The 26,712-nt window shown below is 46.6% G+C and overlaps 1 protein-coding gene across 5 annotated transcripts in view; it reads left to right on the top strand.

Moving 5' to 3' along the window:
- The window catches only part of atp11b (ATPase phospholipid transporting 11B (putative)), a 48,786-nt gene extending 23,530 nt beyond the window's left edge, over positions 1-25,256 (top strand). The window contains exons 18-32 of one of the 5 annotated variants that reach the window (XM_031575062.2): positions 331-512; positions 6,657-6,860; positions 8,431-8,584; positions 9,121-9,223; positions 9,639-9,784; positions 9,902-9,961; positions 10,374-10,501; positions 10,648-10,786; positions 11,917-11,940; positions 12,422-12,487; positions 12,691-12,794; positions 13,271-13,436; positions 16,977-17,107; positions 19,274-19,422; positions 23,406-25,256. In XM_031575062.2, the coding sequence (XP_031430922.1) occupies positions 331-512; positions 6,657-6,860; positions 8,431-8,584; positions 9,121-9,223; positions 9,639-9,784; positions 9,902-9,961; positions 10,374-10,501; positions 10,648-10,786; positions 11,917-11,940; positions 12,422-12,487; positions 12,691-12,794; positions 13,271-13,436; positions 16,977-17,107; positions 19,274-19,391 (1,725 nt within the window). In that variant the 3' untranslated portion in view covers positions 19,392-19,422; positions 23,406-25,256. Of the gene's footprint in view, positions 1-330; positions 513-6,656; positions 6,861-8,430; positions 8,585-9,120; positions 9,224-9,638; positions 9,785-9,901; positions 9,962-10,373; positions 10,502-10,647; positions 10,787-11,916; positions 11,941-12,421; positions 12,488-12,690; positions 12,795-13,270; positions 13,437-15,857; positions 15,944-16,976; positions 17,108-19,273; positions 19,423-23,405 lie in introns of those variants that run through there. The other 4 variants (XM_031575064.2, XM_031575063.2, XM_031575066.2 and 1 more) reach the window with 4 other exon arrangements.
- Positions 25,257-26,712: the final 1,456 nt, after the last annotated feature.

Genomic DNA, 26,712 nt, shown 5'->3' with positions numbered 1-26,712 from the left:
GGGAGAACATTGCAAAAGCTTCATGCACTTCATCTTATTATTGATAAAAGCTTCTGGCAACTGGTTATGTATTATGTAAGTGCTCATTGTAAATCAAAATATTTTTTCCTGATTAATGGAAGTTAGCTTTGGATGCAGGTCATGGCACTAGATCTTGAGCTAAAGAGCCATCGTATGGATCCAGCTCACAATCACAATCATATTAATGGAGACAGTTGTGACCCCCAATAGCTAATTATTTGTTTTTCTCACATTTTTGCTAAAAAGTGGTCTGTTTTGTGTGTGTGTGTGTGTGTGTGTGTGTGTGTGTGTGTGTGTCGTGATGTGCAGAAGGGTCTGCGGACGTTGGTGGTGGCGTGCCGCCACTTCAGTGTGGAGGAGTACAGGGACGTGGACCGGCGTCTGCACGAGGCGCGCACCGCCCTGCAACAGCGCGAGGAGCGCCTGGCCGACGTCTTCAGCTTCATCGAGCAGGACCTGGAGCTGCTGGGAGCCACCGGTGTCGAGGACAAGTGAGTCCACCTGGCCACGGCCCCTCTCAACAAGCAGAGGACCATAGTGCAGTCACCACATTTAGGAACAGATCACCATAACTGAAATGTTGATGTTGAAGGTTGTTAAAGGTTATTGGTGCATTTCAGATGTGTGTGTGCCATCCTCAAGATTATTTATTAATGTCATCATTTGAATGCATCAAAGTCAACCAATTTTATTTTGGATATCTGTGAATGTACTTTTACTGGTGTGTAGTGATGTCCTGATGTTTTCTGCTGCTTTGGGTAGGGCAGTGTGTTTAGTACGTAGCCCCACTGCTGAGAAGTAGATCATTGGCCATGTTGTGCCATTTGTGACAGCCACTGCTGCCTGAACAGGAGTGAGTGAGTCATGGCTGTGGTGGTAGCATTGGCAGCAGCAGCAGCAGCAGCAATGGCATTAATCCGCTCGGCATTAATGCTGTTTTCCTCTGTATGACTCACTGCTGTGTGTATTCGTTTGAGGGTGTAGGTGCTCCAGGGTTATTATTGTTAGCGGAAAACTAAAACAAAAATAAATGCACTTAAAAACTGAAATAAAAATGACAGTTTTCCAAAACACGATAACTAAATAAAAACTACAATGAACAATGCCACACTAAAAATCAATAGAAATGCGGTGAAAATCAGCTTCATTTTCATTGTCCCCCTTGATTTCCACTGTGGTTGCTTTATCACTTTGTACTATTCTTGGCTTCTTGAGAGACACTGGCCTCATGAAAAGGACCTAGAATGAAGGAAATAAATCATAGTTGATGTCATGCATTCTTTCATCGTACCCTTTTCAGCTTCTATAAATCAAGGCTTTCTTCATAATAAAAACTTAAACTAACACTAAAACTAAATAAAAACAAAACTTAAACTAGTTAATTCCTCAAAATATAAAAAAACCCTACTAAATAAAATGTAAAACTAATGACAATTTCAAAACTATAATTTATCTGATGCACACATGTGTATATTTAAAAGTTTGTAGAACATGGCGTTGATCAGTGTCACACGCATGAGAGAGTAAGAGAGACTACTATTAATTCATTGTCTGCTATTAAGTCTGTTATTAAGTTAAAAGGGATGTTGAGATTAAAAGGAGAAATTGAGACTGCTTCATTTAGTATGCCCCAAGCCACCAGAACATTCTTTAACACATAAGGGAAGCTTTTACTAATCGCACTGAACGGCCTGTCACTTTGATTTCTTAACAGAACAGATTCATGCTCTATTAGAACAATTATGCAACGCAATGCCAACTCTCCAGTCCTCATAAGTGAAATGTCTGATCCTTACATTGTCTATCTGCCGTCCTTATTGGCAGCTCAGAGGCTACTCTGCTACCTGATATTTAGCAGAAGTTAAAACAATGAAGGGGGAACAGGATGGAACAGGACATCACTAAACAGCTGCTGTCTGAATGCACAGTAGAAACTAGCGCACACACATACCAGCACAGAATAAATATTAATATATAAATATATAAATATTAGGATTTGTATGCTTTTCACTTTTGTGTGAATGAGTGTGTGAGTGTACTCCTACTGATGGAGCTCTGTTGTGTGTAAAGTGTCACACGGTCTGTGCTAGTCATAGGTGTGTGTCATTATGTCAGTGGTTTGTGTGCATGTGTGTGTTTGCCATTGTGGGTGTCTGTGGGTGTGTATGTGCTGTGGACATGCTCTTTGCACAGTATTGCAGGCAGGCCCACACCATCTGCTTGCACTAGCTGTCCGTGTTTAATTAATGCAGCCCTTCCTACCACACACACACACACACACACACACACACATCCCCAAGCCTCCACAACTCCCCCAGAAATGTTTCCCCATCTTCAAAGAACCCTCTGTATAATTGAGGACATCATTAATCTCTAACACACCATCACTTCCCCCCCCCCCCCCCCCCCCCCCCCCTTAATGTTAATGTGATGTTTTTATCTGCTGGTAATCTTTAGACTGGAGGCTGAGCGTATGGCCCGCGGTGTGTTGAGTGTTTCCTGTGAAGTCGGTGTGTTAAGATGCGTGTTAAATGCTCGCCTGAGGCAGAAATGGCAAGCGGTGGCTCTGTCTGTAATTGCCGTATCAAACTCATTTTCAGCATTAGCTGTGTTGCTCTTGCAGGGGGAAATGTCGATACTCGACTCGACTCATTATTGGGCGTGATGGATGAATCCATTCACCGTTTAGACAGAGGCTGATGGAAGTGCATGACTGTTATGCTCCTAGCTTTCAAGGGAAGGCGTCAGATGGAGTGATACTGTCGAGGAACAACAAAGATTGTGAACATGCTGGAGTGCAGTGTGTGTTTTCATATGCCTTTTTAAGCGTGTATTTCTATTATCAATAGACTTCTGACATTCTGTAGCTATACAGTGGAAGTCAAACACACAATATCTTGGTGAAACTGCACATTGCTCAGAGGGTGGCAAACGTAATTACTTACGGCCATCACTCCTTTTTCATGGAGCACAGGCCATTGACCACAGTCTGCCAGAGTTCTTCCCGCTCTGCTTGATGTTGGCCTCGAGGTCCCTGTGCCAGGTGTTCCTGGGCCAACCACAGGTTGTTGGCCCATTCACTGCCAGAGATCATTGTTACCAATGGTATGTGGCCAGTTATTATGTCCATGAATATTTTATGACTCTGTCGTTGTGGTCTTGGTTGTCTGAGGAAACTAGAGTAGTATAGGGTAGTATAGGCTTGATGTTGGAGCTGAAAAGTCTGAGCTTTGCCCACTGGCTGATTTCTTTTGGGATTTCACTCGGGAGCTCCGGGTCAGCTGTCCTCCATGGGTAACTCTGCAGGTCATCCCTTCATATGAGTTCCTGATCATGTTGACCTATTTTTCTGGTATGCCATAGTGTTGGTGCAGTTTCCAAAAGGTGTTTCTGTCAACGCTTTGTCTCATATTCTATGAAGTTGATGTACAGAGGAGAGTTCCATTACAATGATTGCTCAACTATCATACGCAGAGTTGGAAATCTGCACATGATCTAGTCTGCCGAAAGCCTTTTTGATGGTCTCTTAGCTGTGAATCAATGGCTTTCTTCATTCGTTCCAGGAGGATTCTGTTGGCGATCTTTCCTGGCACTGAGAGAAGCATGCTTCCTCTGTAGTTAGGGCATTTGCTGAGGTCTTCTTTCTTTAGGAGCTTGAGCAGGTAGTCTTCTTTCCAATCTGCTTGGACTTCCTCTTTTTCCCAGATCTTCTCAAACAGTGGGTGCAGCATCTCTACAGAGGTGTCTGCCGCCAGCACCTCTGCAGGAATGTTGTCTGGTCCTGCTGCCTTGCCCCTTTTAATTTCCAGCTTGGTGGACTTTCCACAGTTCAAAATGCTGCAAATACAGTTGAAATCTCTGCTGCTCTTGTTCTAGTCCCGTCATCGTCTTCCCTTCTTTGTCTTTCACTGGTTGCTCGGGCTTACTGATCTTGCCAGACAGTTTTTTGTTGGCGTTGTTCAGGTCCTTAATGTTTCCTTTGGCTGCAGCCTCTTCTGCCTCTTCAGCCAGGCTGTCAGTGTAGTTTCTCTTGTCCTTATTGGCCCTTTTCTTTACCTTTCTATTGACCTCTGTGGATTCTCGTTGAGCTTTTGCCTTGGTTGCCATGACAGATGTTAAGCCTTCATCTCTTGTCTCCTGTACTCTATCTTGCGTAGTGTTTCTGCTGATATCCACTCTTTCTGCTGACACTTCTTTAGTCCAATTACTTCCTGACATGTGATGGCCTCTCTTACCTTTTCCCATTGGTCTTGCATTTCTTCTTCGCTGCTCAGTTCCTGCAATACCTGGGAGCTGATCTTTACAATCAGCACATAGTTCTCCCTTTTCTGTGTCTTTTAAAGAAGTTAAACTGACCTTTGTTGCTGCTTCCATTCAGTGCTTCTTCTATTTTAGGTTCAGGTTCAGCTCCAGCGTGGCAACTAGCAGGTGCTTTTGTGATGTCATGTCTGGTCCTCTACTACAGTGGTTCTCAAACTAGGGGTCGGGACCCCAAGTGGGGTCGCCAAACGTTTTTTGGGGGTCGCGAAATGATCTTGCTGCCCTGTGCATCAACATATTAGGCTTTGACATGCTGTATAGTCTATCAGAAATGGTGTTTTCTACATCAGGGTGGATAATGAAAACTAATATTGTCTCAGCAAGCAGTCTCATCATTCAAGATGAAACTGAATTAAGACCTATAATATCCTGTCAAAATGTGTCGGGGGTCGCGAGACTTGGCAAATGGATTTTATGGGGAGACAGTGGTACAGGAGGTAGAGAAGTCGTTTAGTAATCAGAAGGTTGCTAGTTCGATTCCCTGTCGAAGCGTCCTTGAGCAAGACGCTGAACCCCTAATTGCTCCTGATGTGCAGTGTGCCATCAGTGTAAAATGTAAAATGTGTATACATGTGTAAGTCGCTTTGGATAAAAGCGTCTGCTAAATGACTAAATGTAAATGTAATGTAAATGTTATGGGGTCCCCGGACAAAAAGTTTGAGAACCACTGCTCTACTGTGTAGCTCCCACATTGATCTCCTGGACTTCCTGATTGTACAGAAATGGTTTCTCGGTCACACCATCCAGTGACACCCAGGTTGCCTTGTGGATCCTTGTGTGTGGAAAAGGCACTTCCTCCGATGACTAGCTTGTTCAAGGCACACGTGTCTTCAAATCGCTGAAGGAAGCTGTCATTATTCTCGGCACATGTGCTTCCCATCCAATCAGTGCTCTCTGTGCTGTTCTTGATGGAAGAAGACTGATCCCCTCTGTGTGCAGGGCTTTGGCTTCTTCATGGGCCCAGTAGAGGAGCTGCTCTCCGGTCATCAATCTTCGTTGTCCAGATTGAATCCATCTCCTCTTGCTGATTCCCAACAGGTTTAGGGCTGTATCTCCTTATTTCCTGCTGCGGTCTCATACCTGGTCATTCCCTGCTCCAATCCGTTGGCAAAGTTAATGCAACATTTTATTTGTTATATTTTATTTGTTTAAAGCCTGCTCTATTCCTCAGTGTTTTGAACATTTCAGTTCCATGTGCTGTTTGCGGGTGTCCAGAGAACAGGTTGCCTGGTGAAGAGCTGCTCCAGTGTTTTTGTGAAGGCCCTGTGCCTTGGGACAGTGTCTAGAGTGACTCCTGCCTTGGGACAGTGTCTAGAGTGACTCCTGCCTTGAGACCGTGTCTAGAGTGACTCCTGCCTTGGGACAGTGTCTAGAGTGACTCCTGCCTTGGGACAGAGTGACTCCTGCCTTGGGACAGTGTCTAGAGTGACTCCTGCCTTGGGACAGAGTGACTCCTGCCTTGGGACAGTGTCTAGAGTGACTCCTGCCTTGGGACAGTGTCTAGAGTGACTCCTGCTTTGGGACAGTGTCTAGAGTGACTCCTGCCTTGGGACAGTGTCTAGAGTGACTCCTGCCTTGGGACAGAGTGACTCCTGCCTTGGGACCATGTCTAGAGTGACTCCTGCCTTGGGACAGAGTGTCTAGAGTGACTCCTGCCTTGGGACAGAGTGTCTAGAGTGACTCCTGCCTTGGGACAGTGTCTAGAGTGACTCCTGCCTTGAGACCGTGTCTAGAGTGACTCCTGCTTTGGGACAGTGTCTAGAGTGACTCCTGCCTTGGGACAGTGTCTAGAGTGACTCCTGCCTTGGGACAGAGTGACTCCTGCCTTGGGACCATGTCTAGAGTGACTCCTGCCTTGGGACAGAGTGTCTAGAGTGACTCCTGCCTTGGGACAGTGTCTAGAGTGACTCCTGCCTTGAGACCGTGTCTAGAGTGACTCCTGCTTTGTTAAGTGGCATTCTTAGAAGCACACTGAGCAGAGTAATCACGCTTTCACTGATGAGAGGAACATAATCTCATTGAATGTAATCCTGGCAGTTTTAATGGGATGGTGGATTAGGAAAAGTGACCTAACTGCACTTGTGTGTTTTGGGCGGGGGGTTTGTTGGGGTGTGTGAGTGCCTGCAGTATTATATTTTTGGAGACTGAACTCCATGTCCTCCCATTTACTCGATGAGTGTATACATAGATACAGATTGTGTGTGTACTGTGTCTTACCTCTTTGTTGTTTATATATATATATATGCATGACTGCATGTGTCTGTGTGATTCTGAGTGACTTACCTGTAACATTGTGTGTGTGTGTGTGTGTGCAGGCTTCAGGAGAAGGTGCAGGAGACCATTGAGGCGCTGCGGCTGGCCGGCATCAAGGTGTGGGTGCTAACTGGTGACAAGCACGAGACGGCCGTCAGCGTCAGCCTGTCCTGTGGCCACTTCCATCGCACCATGAACATCCTGGAGCTCGTCCAGCAGAAGTCTGACAACGAGTGTGCCGAACAGCTCCGCAGACTGGCCCGCAGGTGCCTGGACACACACACACACACACACACACACACACACATACATATACTCACAAAAAAAATTCTCATTGGCATCCTGAACCTCCACAGCTCTCTCTCCCTCCTCCCTGCCCTCTTTATCTTTATCTGTCACGCTGTCACCTTCTCTTCCACACACACGGCCTCGGTCTGCTCCCTGTAAGGAGCTTAGGCTTTGTGTGTTAGGGCGGAGCGATATGGCTGAAAAACTCATATCTCGATATGCTCAAAAGAAAATGGCTATATACTGTATATGATACAATATAACCAAGCATTTTACACAGTATAATTGAAGAATCCGTGTTTATTTGAAATTTTGAACACAGCATGTTTCAAAAATGGTGGCGTTCAATTTAAATCAAATAAAAAACAATAGAAATAAGCATACGGTAGTTGTAGGCCTACACACAGCATACTTTTTATGTGGTCAATTTTAAACACACCCTGATGGTAACCTGCGTAGCCTGTATTATGCATACTCGATATTACCAATATGGTCATTTCACCATTTCTTATATCTTATACGGAATAGAATTGAAGATTTGAATATTTTCTATATAGCGCCCAGCCCTATCTCCCTGTGGTGCCTGTGGTGCCTGGCCTCTCTGGGCCTGACTGCAGGCATGATGGCCAGTTAGACTGCCAGAGCAGCACGCTCACAGCCTGGCTGTGGGATTGATAGTGACTTAGCAATGGAGAGGAGGAGCCCTCACCCGTGACGAGAAGGATGGAGTGTTATTTGATAAGACCTACATGTGCTGTTGACACAGACTGACGCATACACTCCTACAGAGTACACACACACACACAGACTCACGCACAGCACAGGCAAACACAAACACATACACAGAAACATTAAAGCACACGGTGGACTGGTCACTTACCCACGCAAGGGACAGATTTGAAAGATCTGCTGTTGACTTAACACTCACAAAGACACACATCTACACACACACACACACACACACACACAACTATGTGTCATCTTGCTCTGTTCTTCTCCCTGTAAACACACACACACACACACACACACACACACACACACACACACACACAATGGACAGATTGGCATGATGTGTTGACAGTGCATGAGTGAGTTCCTCCATCATGCTCTAAAGGCTGTGTCTGGGGGCGGGGCTCATGATGGATAAGCAGCACGCACACATAAAGATGCATGTGTGATTGCTCCGGCTGGGACGCCATGAATCATGACTTGTCCTGTGCTGTCCACATGAGATATATGACTGTTATGTCACTGGCCTGACCTACCACAAATCACACTCCGCACATGATCGCTTTTGCTCAGTTCAGTTCAGGAACATTTCCTGACTGAAATTCTTTTTTATATGAATATATGATTGTAAATAGCTGATTTTTCTCACTAAATGAAGGGCTGTCCATTATACATTTTCTCTCTCTTTCTTTCTTTCTTTCTTTCTTTCTTTCTTTCTTTCTCTCTCTCTCTCATACATATCTCATACTCTTAATCACACACACTGACACACACTGTTTCTTCTGTTTCTCCTTCACCCCACCCCACACACTGGCACAGGATCAAAGAGGACCATGTGATCCAGCACGGCCTGGTGGTGGACGGGGCGAGCCTGTCTCTGGCCTTGCGGGAGCACGAGAAACTCTTCATGGACGTGTCCAAAAACTGCTCTGCCGTGCTCTGCTGCAGGATGGCCCCTCTGCAGAAAGCCAAGGCAAGTAACACATTACTCATACCCGCGGTCAATTTCTCATACCTGTCCACACACACACACACATACACACACACACACACACACACACACACACACACACACACACACAAACACACACACACATGTAAGCCTTACACACTGTCAGCTGGTTCACATGATCCGGTGGCCCAAGAGACAAACACACACACACACACACACACGCATTTAAGCCTTACACACTGTCAGCTGGTTCACATGATCCAGTGGCCCAAGAGACAAACACACACACACACACACACACACACACACACACACACACACACACACATTTAAGCCTTACACACTGTCAGCTGGTTCACATGATCCAGTGGTCCAAGACACACACACAAACACACACACACACACACACACACACACACACGTTTTCATCAATGACTTGCATGCTGCTCTCCAAATCTCTCACATACCCACTGTTGTTCCCACCAGCTGTCTAATTGCCTCACACAGCCCCACGCTTTCCTCAGCGCCTGTGTTAATGGCTCTGCTGTGATTGACAGGTGGTGCGTCTGCTGAAGACTTCTCCAGAGAAGCCCATCACTCTGGCCATTGGTGACGGAGCCAATGATGTCAGCATGATTCAGGAGGCCCATGTTGGCATAGGTGAGCAGCAGCCGTAGCGATGTCACAGCTGGGTGAAATGTTTAGTGCATTGGCTCTCTGCTTGACACTCAACCACAGGAGAATGTCTGTCTTCCCTGTGACTAAATGCAGGCTACCTGCTTCTCTGGCATCGCCAGTGATTACTGACAGGTTTTATTATACAGAAGAGAGGCTTACAGCATGAGTGCACTAGTACAGCAAGGGGAAATAATCTCCTAAAGAATACTTTATTTAAAAGCCAATGATGAGAGGTCTGTCAAGGCGCTCTTTGTTATCAGCCGTACACTAGTTGTCTTTAAAGAAGCCATTGAGCCAATTAAGGCTTATAGACTCAAGTGTTTCAAGGATCTCATGAAGCCTTTTATTCTGTGAACTTGAGCAGCACATAATTAATTGCGATTCTGAATCTCCACAGGTATTATGGGAAAAGAGGGCAGACAGGCAGTCAGAAACAGTGACTATGCAATCGCAAGGTTTAGGTTCCTTTCCAAACTGCTGCTTGTGCACGGCCACTTCTATTACATAAGAATAGCCACCCTGGTGCAGTATTTTTTCTACAAGGTGAGTGTCTAGTGTGTTTGTGTAAGTGTGTGAATGTATTTTATGTGTCTCTGTGTGCATTTTGTGGCTTGAACCTTGATGGAAACGTTTCAATGTTTCTTTGTGTTTCTTTTTTAGAATGTGTGTTTTATCACGCCCCAGTTTTTATACCAGTTCTTCTGTCTGTTTTCACAACAAGTAAGTGTGTTTTTTTATCTGTGTGTCATCACTTGTGACCGTGCCTCTGGCTTGTCCCTTGCTGTCGTTTTGTTGTGAAGTGATCAGTGTTGGACTGTCAACACACCCAAAGTAAGCCCATGCCTATGTGTAGTTCAGCTGAACTGTGAGCTGTGGAAAAGAAAGTGACAGGAATCCTCTCTCCTTCTGCTAAAGTTTGACATTGTAATTAAACGTACTGAAAGGACAATTTTGTTTTTGTTGAAATGACATTTTGTGGCCAATGTGTCATGATCCTTATCAACATCCTTATATTTCCATCTGTCAGAAACCGTATTTGTCTTGTGATAGAGGTTTGACCCCCTGACCCCTGTTAACAGCCCATTTCCTGTCCCCACACTGACTGTCTGTCTGTCTGTGCTGTGTTTGGCAGACTCTTTATGACAGTGTCTATCTGACACTCTACAACATCTGCTTCACCTCGCTGCCCATCCTGGTCTACAGTCTGTTTGAGCAGCTCGTCCACCCGCACGTGCTGCAGAGCCACCCAGCGCTGTACAGGTACGCTACGCTACGCTACGCTAGCACTGATAGCCTCTCCGCCCTGCCTCACAGTAACCTATGGCCCTTAATAAAGCTGCACCGTGAGAGCGGTTAACACTGCTCCCTGTTGGGCCGCCCCCTCATTAACTGTACCGATCCTGCAGGGACATCAGCAAAAACTCCATGCTCTCCTTCAAGACGTTCCTCTACTGGACCATGCTGGGCTTCTGCCACGCCTTCGTCTTCTTCTTCGGCTCCTACATCCTGATGGGGGAGGACACCACGCTCTTGGGCAACGGGCAGGTGAGGTGTGGGGGAGGGGGGGGTACACCACGCTCTTGGGCAACGGGCAGGTGAGGTGGGGGGGGGAAGGACACCACGCTCTTGGGCAACGGGCAGGTGAGGTGGGGGAGGGGGGGTACACCACGCTCTTGGGCAACGGGCAGGTGAGGTGGGGGGAGGGGGGGGGACACCACGCTCTTGGGCAACGGGCAGGTGAGGTGGGGGGAGGGGGGGGTACACCACGCTCTTGGTGGGGGGGGGGGGGGGGGTCTCTCTGCGTCTGCATGCCTGCTCTCTAATCACTTCTTACTCAAACTGTTTCAAGAGCAAGTTCACTGGTTCACTGGAGGGTTGGGGATGGGTTGGGCTCAGGGCAGCTCTGTGTTCCTCAGTCTGTGCATGTGTGCTTCAAACCACTCTCTGTGGCTCTCTGTACGTGTCTAATGTTAGAGGACAGGGGGCAAATACTGTGGTGCCTGCGTGTTGCCAATAACCTGTAGAGTATTGAACATCTGCTATTACATGGCGGGATTTAAAATGAAGAGGACGAAAAATCAATACAAAATTAAATGTAGAGGCCTTCGTCTTGCCCTCCTATATATTGCCTTGATGAGGACCGATAGGAAGGAATAGGCTGGTGCTGAAATTGAATGAAAAGAGGACGAAATGGCACCATTGAAGATTGGCTGTGAGCAAAGGTTACCCTGCCATCTCTGTGCTGGATCGAGAAAGCAGTGTCTCTGTGAGTGCCCTGTCACTCTTGGCCATGAAACCTTGGCAACGCCGGCCCTTGCCTCCTTCGCCCCAACAAGGCAAATATTGATTGAGCATTGCTTTAGAGACCAGCACAGCGAGTGGAGCACAATATCGATCCCTCCAGTCGCAATTTCAGTGAAACAACCAAGATGATGTGGAGCCGCAACAGAGGCACGGCCGTTCAGTCTCTGCTATTCTTGTGCCAGGCTGTTACTGTTACTGTGACTGTGACTGTGGTGGTGGTGGTGTGGTGGTGGTGTTGGTGGTGGGACCATTTCATTTTTTTCTTGGGGACTGGTTGTTTGGGATGTCTCTCTTTTTCGCCTGTCCTTTTTATTCCTTTCTTTGTTTTTTCTCTTTCTTCCTTCTCTTTTTCACGCCATGCATGTCTTCAGATATTCAGAGCTAACAGACAACTGGTAAGAGTTGGATTCCTATAGTTGTTTTGCATGTCTCTCTTTTAACCAATTCACAGCCGTCTCTCAGTCATACTGCTTCATCATTGCTGCTTAAGTGTTTATACCCGATCGGTACTCCTTTGATGCCATGCCACACACACACACACACGTTTGTAAGGCAGAGTGTTACCGGGTGGCAGGGGAGTTGGAGAAGCGCTCCTTTGCCTTTGCATGACTGCAGACGGATCCCAGCGCTCATAGAAGTGTTGCCCTCGCCCTCTAAATGGCTTGGCAACCTCCTGATAGTGAGGGCCTGGAGGCAGTTTGTAGGAGTGCAGCTGTCCTCTGACGTGTCGGCATCTGGTGGGGCCGTCTGAATGGAGTGTATGTGTGTGTGTGTGTGTGTGTGTGAGTGTGTGTTTAGGGGGAGAGAGAGATGTGTGTGTGGTTAATGCAATGTCAAGTATCTGAAACATTTCGGTTTCTGTCCAACTATTTTCAGATGTTTGGAAACTGGACGTTTGGAACGATGGTTTTCACAGTCATGGTCATCACAGTCACACTGAAGGTGCGGATCGATCGAGTGTGTGTGTGTGTGTCTGTGTGTGTGTGTGTGTGTGTGTGTGTGTGTGTGTGTGTGTCTGTGTGTGTGTGTGTGTCTGTGTGTGTGTGTGTGTGAGTGAAACTTCCCAGTTATTTACCAAGAAAATAAAATCCCTTTCTCATTTCTGTTTTTGTTCACATTGCTGCTCTCTTCCCCTCTCCCCTCAGCTGGCCTTGGAGACCCACTTCTGGACGTGGATTCACCACTTTGTCACCTGGGGCTCCATCGCTTTCTATTTCATCTTCTCCTTGTTTTATGGGGGCATCATCTGGTATGGCCGGCCCCCCTCCTCACATTGTACATATACATACTGTGACCACATCAATGATCATAAGATCTCCTCAGGAACTCCATTGTCTCGTACATGATTGCATCTCACAGTGATGTAATGTCACAGCATAGCATCCTTGCCTCCCTAACGCTCCCATGTGGATCTTCTCAGATGCACAATAAAGAACTGATCCAGATACACATAGTGTAATTGTATAGATTTGAACTGGAGGGCTAGAAGAAGTCGATCTCAAAGATGCAGTCCGCGATTTGGTTTTGGTTTCACAAAGGCTTGTTGATATATGAACTCAACAGCCAATCAAATTACACCCCTCCCTTTCCTTAACCCAGATGGGGTGTGTGTGTGTGTGTGTGTGTGTGTGTGTGTGTGTGTGTGTGTGTGTGTGTGTGTGTGTGTGTGTGTGTGCTTGCCTGTGTGTGTGCATTTGTTTGCCTGTGTGCCTGTTCTGGCCACAGGCCGTTCCTCCACACGCAGGACATGTACTTCGTCTTCGTCCAGCTGTTGTCCAGTGGCTCGGCCTGGTTCGCCATCATCATCATCGTGACGGGCTGCCTGTTCCCTGATGTCATAAAGAAGGTGCTCTATCGGCACCTACAGCCCACCAGCACCCAGAAATCTCAGGTAGGATTCGACAGAGTCTAACCCCCACACCCACCCACCCGCCCACACCACGTTGGCATAAGCCCCTCACTGCTCTGGCACTGGCACTGACACTGGCACTGGCACTGGCTTCAGCTGGGTGCGGAGCTCTCCGTGGCACTGCCTCTGGTTGAGTCAAGACCTGCGCTGCCCTGAGTCCTAATAATAATAATATGCACGAGGCCACATTTGTGGTGAGTGGTGTGAACTTAACATGACCGCGGATGGTGGCTACAGCAGCTGCTATGGCAGAGCACAAACAAACACGACATGCATGCAACACACAGGCAAAACCACACTTACAAACTCACGCCAACAAATGCATGGCTTCTCACTAGTCAGGCCCTTACAGTGCCTTCATCCAGTTTGAGCAGGGGTGCACACCTAGCAGAACAGTGGGAGGCCAGCGTTAGAACTGCTGGACCTCAGCTGCTGCAGTCTCAAGGGGGAGATTGATTTATAAAGTACTCCTACCAGGGAGAGAGCTGTTTTCTTGAGCTCCAAGACCAAAGATCGACTGCAGGATGAGTTACTCACACCACACAGTAGTTTTCTGAGCGAGTCATGATTTTCCCATCTCACAATCCAACACCAAGTGGTCCAGTGGATGTGTTTGTTTTTTTCTTGTTTGCTATTTTCCCTCCCGTTGTTGTAAATGTAAGTGGATCTGTGGAGGATGAGGGTGGAGCGGCTCCGTTGACTCAGTGGGGTGGAGGCGAGCCTGAGCCCGAGCCCGAGCCTCTCAGGCCTGCTCTGAATGAGCGAGGCTGAATGGGCTGCAGCCTGTTTTTTTTTTGTTCCCACGTTCCAGTCAGCCCTTTGTCCGCGGTCCTGAGAGGGAGATCTTTCAAACGCTGCCGTGTCAGCGAACCTGGGGGCTTCGGCACTGCAGATGACACTCGATCCTGGAAAACACACTCTCACTCGTTTGCTCTCTCACCCTCTGTCCAGGCCTCGCTCGCTCGCTCGCTCGCTCACTCTCTCACTCTATCTCTCTCTCCCTCTCTCCCTCTCTCTCTGTGTACTTTGTTTCCTGTCACAGTGAGCTCTTCTTTCTCAGGCAGGTCGCAGGCTGTTTGTGAGTGGCCTGGCCATGTGTGTGTGTGTGTTTGCGTGTATCTTTGGCCCTGTTTACACTTGCTTTTAAAATGAGTCTTGGGCGATCAGGTCTCAAGTGGACAGCCGAGACACTTTGCCATTTACGCCTGTATCCATCTTGTGTCCCCAAGGTGTCCAGCTGACCACTTGTGTTCAGATTTCGTTACCGCCTACGTTTCGCTAATCCCTTGTCTGGACCCATTAGCGTTTACACTACAAAAGATATGTGGTGTGCGTTCACATTTGTATTTAGCGCTGATCTGATCGCCCAAGACGTATTTGAAAAAAAAAAAAATACAAGTGCAAACAGGCCCTTTGTGTGAGAGACGCACCATATACTGTTTCTATGTCGTTCCATTGTGTATCGTTTCTCTTGCTCACTCACACACTCTTTTTTACACTGAGCCTTTCCCCCTCCTCCCCCCCCCCCAAAACACATATACAGACATGTGTACAGCATCCAAAATGATTATCTAAACCATAAAGTGAGCAAGTTTACTGAGCAGCATAACATTAAAAGAGACCATTATTGAAAGATCAAATTTAGAACTTGAATTTAAAATCAACCAAAGGATCCGAACTTAATCAATTGATGTGTTCACTTCCTCTATATGAGTGTGTGAGTGTATTGAACAGGTAGAGACTGAGTGTATAGTATTAATAGAGAGACCCATGCCATGCAAACATACATGCCAGTCACTATCTTAGCTCTGATTTGTGACAAATCTCTTGGTGCCAGAGCATCATCGTCAAAAGGCCACCTGTCACAAAAATGTTCCTCTCTCATTTTGATCAGATGAGGTTTGTTAGCTCTCATGTGTGAGACTTGCGCTCTCAGGCAAGTTTCCATGTAACACCACCCACACACGCCTCGCTTCGAAAACAAAGGCAAGGGCCGCTAGTGAGCTAGCTTTCATGTGAAATAATAAATATACTCCCAGACACCTGTGGATGATGTACCGAGTTCGACAGGTGTTAATTTTGGACTCTGCACCCACACACACACACACACACACACACACAGTCACACACACGCACACACACGCACACCTTCTCTCCTTCCCTCTGTAATTCTTCCCTCTGGCTCTGCCTTGTCTTCCTCACACTCTCTACTGACACACTCTGTTCCTGCTTCCACTCCTCAGCTCTGTTACAGTGTCCAATTACACAAACACACCCATACCCAATCTCCATGTTGTTTCTCTTTGTGTGTCTCTCTCTCTCTCTCTCTCTCTCTCTCTCTCTCTCTCTCTCTCTCTACTGATGTTATGTGTGTGTGTGTTCCGCCTTCCTCTCCTCTGATAGATGTACTCCAACCGCGTTGCCATAGGTGATGACTTCATCGCCCTGCAGCCCCTTTCCAGGGCCAAGAATCAGCTGGGCAAGATTAGGTAGAGTAGGAGGACCGGCCCCTCCTCCCCCTAACCCCCCCACCCCCCAGCCCTTACTGCCCCAGTATCGTCTGCATGCCATGGACCAACTTAACCAGCCTTAAGACGAGAAGATGAACGAGGGAGGGAAAGAAAGAAAGAAAGCAAGCGCAAGCGTGATGTAGGGACAGTTAGCGAGGGAAAGAGAGAAAGGTGGTGCTTGTTGCACTTTGCATGCAAGCGTGAGCTGTGGGAACTCTGGACCACGAGTCCTCTCTAACCCCATGCATGTCTATTCTTAGTCAGTGGTGAACATGGAACCACGGGTTAATGTCATGTCATGTCATGTCATGTGACTCCTGCATGGCCCACTGAGAGGGCACCTGTGCTGTGGTTTGGTGTTTGTTTGGCCTGTGGAGCACACACAGTGCTGGTTGTAATGCCCGTAGACTAATGTGCATTCAAAGGCCACCTTAAGGCATGTGGTGCTGGTAATGTGTTGTGTTTTGGTCACTGTTGTGAATGTCTTCTGAATGGCTTTGAGTGGACGCTGTGCTGATGGAGGCCGTCGTGCATGTGCTGCCAAGTTTCCACTCGAGACAGCATGCTCCGTGACAGACTCGTTGGTTTCATTTCGCAAATGAGCAGAGAAAACGTTCCCTAGTCCAGCTGTTGATTCAAGGATCAGTCTGGATAATTTAATTTCATATGAATTCTTTGAACTTCTCTCGAATATGAATGCTGACACGTCCTTCAATCAGTTTTAAAACACAAGGAGATGGCCTTTGCTTGTCTAACCTGTCAGACTAACGAAGTTGGACACATCCACTCTCCCAAAGTCTGATGAGTTTTGGCCAGATCTTATACCGATGAAGCCATGTTGTGGCATCTTCATGGTTTCTTCATATAATTGACATCAGTCTGACGACTGCCCAATATTTCAGCTTTGGCCAGGGAGGCGTTTTCATGCTCGTAACTTTTTTTCTCCTCCTGTCATTTTAGTTTCTTTCTTTCTTCCGTTTGGGAGACTTAACGCATTGTTTTGTCCTTCCAGATGGAAGAGGATAAGGTTTCAGTCCGCTCAGAATATGACTCTGCTCAAAGCAGGAACAGAGGGGAGGACAATTGGCAACTGCTAGCTGCTTCTCCTCCCCCCGCCCTCGGTGCAGCCCTATCCTCCCCTAGGTAGTACCGGCCCAGTTTGTGTCTCTGTGGGGTGCCCCCTCACCCCGTCATGGCTCACCATTGGCCAGGCACAGGGCGAACTCTCGCCTGGCGGGCAGGGGTGGGGGGCAGGGCCAACCGTGGGTGGGTGGGAATGCTGGCATGGACTTTTTTTTTTGTTTGGAGTTGTTATTTGTTTTTTGTTTTGATGTTTTTGTTGTGTTTTTGTTGTCATACACATGGACTCATATCCCCATGTGCCCCACCTGTAACCACTCATGATGTCTCTCTCCTCATTCTTAACAGATCAGTAATCTTTCTTTTCTAAGGCTGTCTGCTTCATGGTGTTCACATCTTTCATTGTTAATTACCATGATTGTTCCATTCATTCATTCATTCATTGTTCTGTTGACGTAACCATATCCAAGCTGTGCACTACAAACCTTTCATATTCATATAATTTTTTTATGTTCTTTTCTTTCATTTCTCTGTCTTTGCAAAAAAGCTTGTTTATGAAAAAATAAATGTTTTCATCAACTCCTTTTTTTTAATTTTGTTCCCCTATGTAGTGTTATTCCATTATGTTGTGTACTGTGTCCCAGTGTCTTTGTTGTCGCTCATAGAGAAGATCGTGTGACATTTCTTTGACCTGAAGTTTGTGAAATAACTCATTAATGTCCACTGTGAAGGTCATGTTTTTCATCCGTCTTCCCACACGTCTTCTCATAGTAATCAGTGTGACATGGAGCCCTGGAGAGTCTCACTCGGCTTGAGCCCAGTATTTAACGGAGAGGTCTCTAGGCTAACCGTATCTTAAGGGTGACTTGTGTATGACGTGTATCTCTCACACCAGCTGATCTACCATACTAGTAAGACATCGTGTCTCATATATCCAAACATCCTCATGTCTCTTACCGTTACCCTACATAACCATAACTCTCAAGAGTTATAGATTTATTTTCAGGGACAGGGTATGTCTGCTCTGTACTCTATGAACGACCCATCAAACCACTCACCCAATATCTCCCAGGCCCAGGTCGAAGAATTGCTTGTCATTCTGAATGTTCCCCTTTGACCTCTTCCTGCTGTAAAGGAAATCTACTCTGCAATGCTCCATCATTGGTCTGCCAGTCTTGATGACTTTGTGTCCTGATGGAGTGTGTCCATTATAGCTGCATTCCGAGGCCCATAGGGAAGGGATCTATGTGCTCGTCACCCCAGCGCTTAAACAGAGCCGGCGCAACTGTGTGCTTCTCCTGCCACATCACCCTTAATGCATTATTCAAAGTTCCATCACAGTTGTTGGAAGACTTGTTTAGCTCTGCAAGATAAAACAGGGACTGCAAGTATCGACAACAGTGAGGTCCCTTCTGGTCATCAGAAATGCACAGTCAGGGTAAAAAAAACAACAGAGGTTGCCGCAAAGAGATCAGATCCAAGAATTGAGTTTGCTTCACGCTCGGTGTAATGGCCGATTTATATCTGCTTGTTTTCCTTTGCCGTATTGTGCTCTCGTACGAGAGACGTGGCTGAAGACGTCTGGTGTGTTCTCTGATCTGACTTTAGACATGGAGCCTCAGAGCGATGTTTTGACAGCACAGTGCATTGAGATAAATGGCTGTAATTTGATAAGGGGGCGCGGTCGCACCAAGGCTAAGGATGACCTTGCCTTGAAGAAGACCTCTTTATTGATTTGATGGTTTATTTCTCTTTTGTTGTTATTATTATTTATTCTCTCCCTCCATGTTGCTCTGTCCTGGGTTAGTCATCTGTGTGTCCTGACATCATGAGTTGTGCATCACCACCACCACCACCACCACCACCTCCACCAGTGTAGTAGAGCTTGAAGCCTGTTATTTGGGTGGGATTACTTTCTGTTCTTGACCTGTCTGTGTTTGATGTCAGCTGTGATCTCCACCATCTTTACGAGACTGATCTTTGTATTGCTCCCCCCCCCCCTTCTCTCTCTCTCTCTCTCTCCCTTTCTCCCTTTCTCTCCCTCTCTCTCTCTCTCTCTTCCTCTCTCTCTCTCTCTCTCTCTCTCTCTCTCTCCCTTTCCCTCTCTCAATCTCTCTCTCTCTCTCTCTTCCTCTCTCTCTCGCGCTCTCTCTCTCTCTTCCTCTCCCTTTCCCTCTCTCTTCCTCTCTCTCTCTCGCTCTCTCTCTCTCTCTCTCTCTCTCTCTGCAGCTTGCTGAGGTCCAGCAGGGCTCAGTCAGCTGCCTGGACTCCCTGCGCTGCGTCGGCCCGGAGGAGCAGGAGGGGCCGGGCGTCCGCGTCCGGCTGGGCCGGCTGGTGGAGCGGTTGATGGGCCGCTGCGCGCCTCCCAGGGCCGGCAGGTGCGAACGCTCTCTCTCTATCCTCTGCTGCAACCGCATCAACTACAAGCTGGAGTGCGACGAGGCGCCTGCGCTCGGAGACTAGCCTCCCTTCTAAAAATAGAACACACACACACACACACACACACACACACACACACACACACACACACACACACACACACACACACACACACACACACACATAGATACACGTGAAGGAGAGGCTATTTCAGAGCCGCTCTCGTGGCTGTAAGCCCTAGAAGCTGAAGCTTGACCAGTTAATCCCACTGGGGACCTGAGCATATCAGAACCCCAAAAACCACACACACTCACACACACACACTCACACACACACATACTCACACACACACACACACACACACACACACTGGGTTTATGGACTGAGTTCCCCCCTCAGCACCACCCAACACACACATTCCTTTAGAGTGGGAACAGAACACCCCCACCAGCACCACACAAACCCTGTAGCAAAAAGCGGGGTCCGTTTCAGAGCCCCAGCCCTGCCCTGCCCCGTATGTTTAAATGAAACCTGTGAAGACTTCTGCTAGAAAGGATGGAGAGGCGTGATGAATGGGGATGCGGTGCACTAACTTGCCTTCTTAGTGATCCCTTGTGTTTTTTGTATGTTCTAAAAGCTTTTGAAAGATTGGCATGCCTGCTTGGCCACATTCATAGATAGGCTTTAGCTGGGGCCATGCTTGCACCTCGAGTATCTTTTGAAAGCCACAAGTCTCTCTGTTGTCTCCTGTAGTCCTGCCAAAATGTGTCTTTGCCTGCCCTGCAACCTTTTTCCGAAGCCTGAGGTCTTCTCTTACTGCTGCCTTTCTTGTGTGCCTGCTGTTCTCCCTGTCTGCTCACTCTCCAGTTAATAGTCACTGTCCCCTGTTCGAGTTGTGTTCTGTTCTGCAGCTCCTGCGCCTTTGTTAGCTGCTCAATGGGTCTGTGTGCCACAGAATGTCGTGGTCCCGTGTTTTTTTAGACTCCACTATGAATGACCAGTTTTGTGTGAGTTCAGTCATGCAAATGTAATTGTGGTGAAATGCACACAGCACTCGATGAGGACCATGACATAACCCCTGTCTGCCAAACATTCCCAAGTGTGCCACTTTGTTGTTGTATGTGTTTATGTGTGTGGGATGGGATGGGATGGGATGGGATGGGAGGGAGGGAGGGACGCATTTCCTAGTCCTTTGCCTTGCCAAAGTTGCATAGTGTTCCATGTCGATGACAGCATGCACATGTGATGCCCTCCTTCGGTCTCTCTGGCTTTTCGGTCCTGCTGGAATGTCAACGGCAGCTGACTGTTTGTGCTCCTATAGCTGTGAGACCAGACCAGAACCTGAACAAAACAAAAACAAAAACAAAACGCTGTTACAGCCTTACTGCTAGAGCACTGCCACCATATGCGTGAGGAGGCATGTTGCCCATGGCAACGGCGGCCGAGCAGAGACGCCTAATCCGGAAGCTGATGCCCTGTTGGTTTCCCCCCCCCCCCCCCCCACCTCAAAACAAAAAAAAATCACCAGGGGACCACATCATCAGAGTGCATGTGAGAATGAGGTGTTTTTAGAGGGACATGGGAAACTATCGATTTGTTTTTAAAAGACAGTGAATATATTCAGCTTTTTTTGTTGTTGTCGTTGTTTTTACTTACAACTTCAAGCCTTACCAAGAAAAGGGAGATGAACAAATATGCCTGACATACTGCATGAGAAATGCCTTTGGTATTTTGTATGCTGTTTAACCAGTGTGTGTGTGTGTGTGTGTGTGTGTGTGTGTGTGTGTGTGTGTGTGTGTGTGTGTGTGTGTGTAGGGGGGGGATCTCTGGTCACTCTGTCCAACCCAGATGCATTCCAATTTCCTCATAGCCTCCCCTGTCTTCCCTTCCCCGCGCTGATTGTGCAGCTAGGATCAAGTGAGTGAGTGAGTGTGTGTGTGTGTGTGTGTGTCACGACCACTGCAGTGTGTCACTGGGCTCTATGCTGTGTAGATGGGACCAGTCATCATCAGTTATTTCAATCAAATCTATTGCACTGCTTGCATCGCTTGTTCTTGCTTCTATTTTCTGGTGAAGTTGACAAATCAATGGATTTCACTGGGCAAAAACCACCTAAAAACGAAGCTTGATATTTCTTTCTTTTCTTTCTATCCCCTTCCACGAGCTCTTAAACCGGTTGTCTGTTGTCACAGAGAGGAGTGGATGATAGATTTGTTGCATGATGATGTCGTTTATCTTGTTGGAATGTCACGTTATTTCCCCCTCACTGTGGTAAACGAGAGCATCTGTGGCCACGCACGAGGCATAACCCAAAGACGAGCGTCCTAATCCCCATATCCACTCCAGTCTCTTTAGAGAGGATGCATGACATCACTCTGCAGAAAACTAGAAGAGCGAGTCCCTCAGATAGACAGACGCTCTCACACGGGCCCCCTGGTGGTCAATGTAGTAATGTATACATTCAGCAGAGTATGTGTGACGGGCTATGTGCCTTTCTTCTATCTGTGTAAACCTCCGAAACTCAAAGCCTATCAAATAGGATTTGTATATGGATGCTATTAGATTTTATACTATGCTACTACAGATGTATATCCCCTTATATTTAAAATGCATTAGCTATTTTTGTACGCTATTAGCAAATGTATAATGAAAAGATAGTTGATATATAGGCCTATCTGGGCCCGTATTCACAAAGCATCTCAGGCTAAGGCTAAAAGTGGCTCCTAACTTGCCAATTTAGTTGAAACTCCTTTAAAAATAATGATGGTGGCAGTCCTAACATTGGGTCTCCTATTTCTTTATTTTTTGTTGACTAAGAGTAATCGAGAGAACTCCTACCCATAGACACGGGAAGACCTGGAACAGCAAAACCCGTTAACCCCGTTAAAAAGGGTCCTAGCGATTCGCAGGGAAGTGTTTTGACTCGCATACGTGAATGGGAGAGGCTGCGTGCTCTTGTACAACCACTGCTTACCTGCTATGTTACCTGCTATGCTAACTTACGTATGTGTTGTTACTTCAAAGGACCACATCATTATAAAAAATGACCAACTCGCGGGCTATCTTAGCTTAGCATAGCTCGCTTTTCCTTAGGTAAAGTTGGTCTCGGCAGCTTTGTGAATAGGATGTTGGAGAAAACTCGTAGGAACTTTTAGCGCAACTTTAGGAGTACTCTACGTGGTAAGACCGAATGCTTCGTGAATACGAGCCCCGATGTACTTTATTTCATATATTTACCACAGAGTTACTATATCCTTACTGTACTGAATGATTGTTCTGTACTGTAACTGTTGTAGGCTACTTTAATGAAGCGGTCACCAGGAATGTAGCATGTATGTTCTTCCAGAGGAAGCTTTGTACTGTGTGTTCAGCTCACCCATGTTGCCTCATTCTGTACTAACATATCTCCTCATTCACCTCTTGCTTTTGGTTTTTGTGGAATGCTGTGTGCTTGTGGTCTCCCACAGGTCAAACTCTTAGGGTCGAGAAGCGGTCAGTGCTGCAATGGCTTAGGGGTAGAGAGAGAGAGAGAGAGAGAGAGAGGATCAGGCCACTTCTGCTATCACTGTGGCTCAGGCTGCAGGCAGGTGCTATCCTCCTTACCTGGCATTGCCCAATGCCAGCCTGCTATCCTGGACGCCACTCTGTCTGTTCAGGCCGGATAGGAAAGTCAGTCAGTCAGCAGTGTCAGTATTTAGTTCACACACACACACACACGCACTGGGATTGAGCAGCAGGTGCACTTTTAGGCGTCCCCAGTGCTCTGCGTACAGTTTCAGGCAAAAACACACACACAGACACGGACCTATCCAAACTGCCCCAGCACAAGCCTCACCGGTCCACACACACACACACACACACACACACACACACACACACACACACACACACACACACACACACACACACACACAGACACAGACCTGTCCCAACTTCCCCTGCACAAGCCTCACCTGTCCTCAATTGTCCTTGATGCTTTTAGATCGTGGAGCAACTCGGATCCATACTACTCCAACGACAGGAGCATCTTGACCCTCTCGCCCATCGAGGCCACTCATTACTAGTGCCCCGGAGGCCTGTAGCCTGCGCCCCCCGCCTGCCAGCCCACAGCGGGCGCTGCCCAGTGTGCCCGGACCAAGGCTGGCCTCTTCAGCTCTCTCACCAGCCTCACCTCAGCCAGAATAAACTCACACCTGAAGAATGTGACTGACCCCCTGAGGCAACACAATCAACACACCTCTCACTCACCGACTTCATGCAAACACAGGAAGGGAATCATAATGGCACAGAAGACCAAAGGATTTATCTCATCTAGAGAGAGAGAGAGTGTGAGTAGGAAACAGACACAGAGGATTGTGGTGGTGCTACTCTAGGTTACTGCTGCTTCCACTAAATGACTGATGGGCTGCAAATCTTTCCTGGGGAAAGTACCGTAGACAGCCCATTTAAAAAACAAAACAAACAAAAAAAAAAAGCCATATCTTCTGTGTTTTTTGAAATACCTGATTTTTCAAGGTATGAAATATGAGCGCATTTAGCACTCTAGTTGGGGCGGTGAATGACGTCAGCCCATGAACAGCCCACCCAGGCCTGTGCTCTGGTGTGCAGGTGGAAGAATGGCCCTCATAGCTCACTATGGTACTCCTACATATCAACCTGAAACTTATGTGACCTGCACATTGATTTTTTTTTTTTCATGATTTCTCTTTGTTGTTTTGTAATCTGTTGTGCAATGCATACTTTTTCTTCTCCCCTATCCATCATCTTGTCAATCATCATTCTATTAGCATGCTTTTTTCCCTGTGTGCTTCTGTTCTCTTGGTTTTTCTTTTGGTTACTAACCACTTTGTTGACTGTGCTGTATGTGTGTGTGCGGTTCATCATCCCATTGCAAGAAGGCAGCGATCAGCCGAGATAGATTCTAACCTGCCTTCGCCTCAGCCGTGGAGGCCTCGAGGTCCCCCACCACACAGAAAAAGCTTCACCTTGGTGCACCAGGGGATTAGTAGATGGTCGTTGAGACAACCGTTTTAAATTTGCTATCGACACAGTAACATCTCTCTCTCTCTCTCTTTTGATATCAGCACGCATGTGGAAAAAACCCTTGATGAGCCAAACTCACAGTATATAAGTGATGGCTTTTGTGGTGGGGGGAACTCACTAAGGGATATAGCACTCTCATTGACTGAAATCTGGGAGCTGTAGCCTACTAAGTCTCTTTTCACAAGATACTTGAATTTGCAGCTACTCAACTGTACCTTGATGATATTCTGAAGCATGACCGCAAGCATTCAAAGAGGTTGCTGAAGCGCTGCTGCTGAAGGATGCATATCTGATAAATTAGACAAACGAGCATCATTTTCTACTGAGGTACACTTTTGAGGTTTTTAAATTATGTTGGTACGTCACATTTATTTTTCAGCACATGCATTGCAGGTGTGATGTCCAGGGCATCAAATAATTTGTGCTCCATGGGTTCTGATCACAGATTTGTCACTTTACGTCATGAACGCCAGCAGAGTTTGGCCACATTGTTGGCGAGGTTCCGCTACACATTTCATATATTTATCATACACCTGTTATGTAGCAAACATATCTTGTCTTGCCCTAAATGACTCATTAGCAATAACAATCAGTTGATACATGGGAATACTTGGGACTAGATGCAATGTCAACTAGCCACTTCCTTGTTTGTTTTTAACCATGTTGAGAAAAAAAAAAAGATAAAAGTTCAGTTACTGGTATTGTACGCTCCTGGCAGTGAAAGTAATGAATTGCTGATGTTAATGAAAACAGTTATATTTACGGAATAAATATGTCTTTTTTTAATATACAAAAGTCTCCTTATGCTTTTTACTGTCAAAAGAACCTGTACTGTAATAAATACCTGTGATTTTATTTTGTAATATCACCAGAGCATAGAAACCACACTGCTGAGTTAATAGCAGCTTATTTTTATGAAGAATTGTGGTTGCTGTGTTCAGTGTACCCACATGCTACATGTAAAACAGTTCCATGATGTCATGATTTTGCAGTTTTGTATTGTGTCTGAAGCACGCTTCACAGCTGCTTTCTAAACAAGACCACAAGAGTTGTCAGGCTTAGGGCCTCTGGCCTTTCAAAGCAAAAATGAATCCAAAGGTAGAGTAATGGAAATGTTTTTCATGAACAGACTTGTATTGTTGAAATGTTAATCATGTCTAATCTGTGTAGCTTCTAGCAATAATAGGTTCACCTTTTAGCTTCCACAGTAAAAAAAAACATGTGTTTGATAATAGTGGTCTAAATTGCTGTAATTTCAAACCCACAGCCCAGGTCCCCTTTGTAGCCAGAGGATTTATGAAGGCGATTTACATGGAGGGATGTGAAGACATCTTTTCTGAAAAATCTCCACTCCAGTTTTATTTACTATAAGAGTCGAAAATCATTACCTCAGTGTATGTTTTTGAGTCACAATCTGAGATTTCATAAAACAAGTCCTTGAAACCGCACTCAAGTCTCTCGCAACATGGCAAGACTCTGTATTCATAGCAACAACACAAATCTAAATGTTTTTCCCTTGAATGCTCAGTACATGGGCATATCGTTTCTCCCAGGGTGGTGGTAGGTGCAGGTCGTGATTAAAACTGAAAGGAAAGGGCAGTCGGACAGTCTGCTTTCTGCTGTGTTTTGCCACGACATCCAGCTTTGGCCTTGACAGCCGCACAGGCACACTCCTGTCTGGAGGAGACAGCGCTGGGCTGGGGGGTCACCCTGCTGGTGGATGATGCCACGCTGACTGCCCGGAAAAGACTGGAACAAACTGTCAGTAGGGGCATGAGTCACACAGAGTTTGGGGCAGCACCACAGGATCAAGAGGACTGAGTGTGAACCCAAGACGGAACAGCAACATTTGAGCTGAATATTAGATTAGTCGTGTCCTGGCCAGAGCAGCAGCAATTACATCAACAAAAGATTGGACTATTTTAGGTGTGCATCGGAACGATTTTCCATTTTACGGTCATTGCTCATTGAAAATAGGATCGCTATCATCACACATGAGCTGTCGGTATGAGGTAATTGGATTACACAGCTTGTGATTGATGACTAAGGTAACTGGAGTTATTCTGGGTTGCCTGTGTGCTTTAGTCTTCAGTACTGAAGATACCCACACGTTTTGTCATTACAACCTCAGGAGTTTGGATGGTTTGATTAGACAGCCTTCCAAGTGTAGGAACAGAGACAGGAAGCAAATACTCATATATGTTTTTTGATTTACTATTTACAACTAATAACATGCATTGTGTACA

This window comes from Clupea harengus, chromosome 10 (genome assembly GCF_900700415.2).
Source record: "Clupea harengus chromosome 10, Ch_v2.0.2, whole genome shotgun sequence".
NCBI lineage: Eukaryota > Metazoa > Chordata > Actinopteri > Clupeiformes > Clupeidae > Clupea > Clupea harengus.
This window is presented reverse-complemented; position numbering and strand designations above follow the sequence as displayed.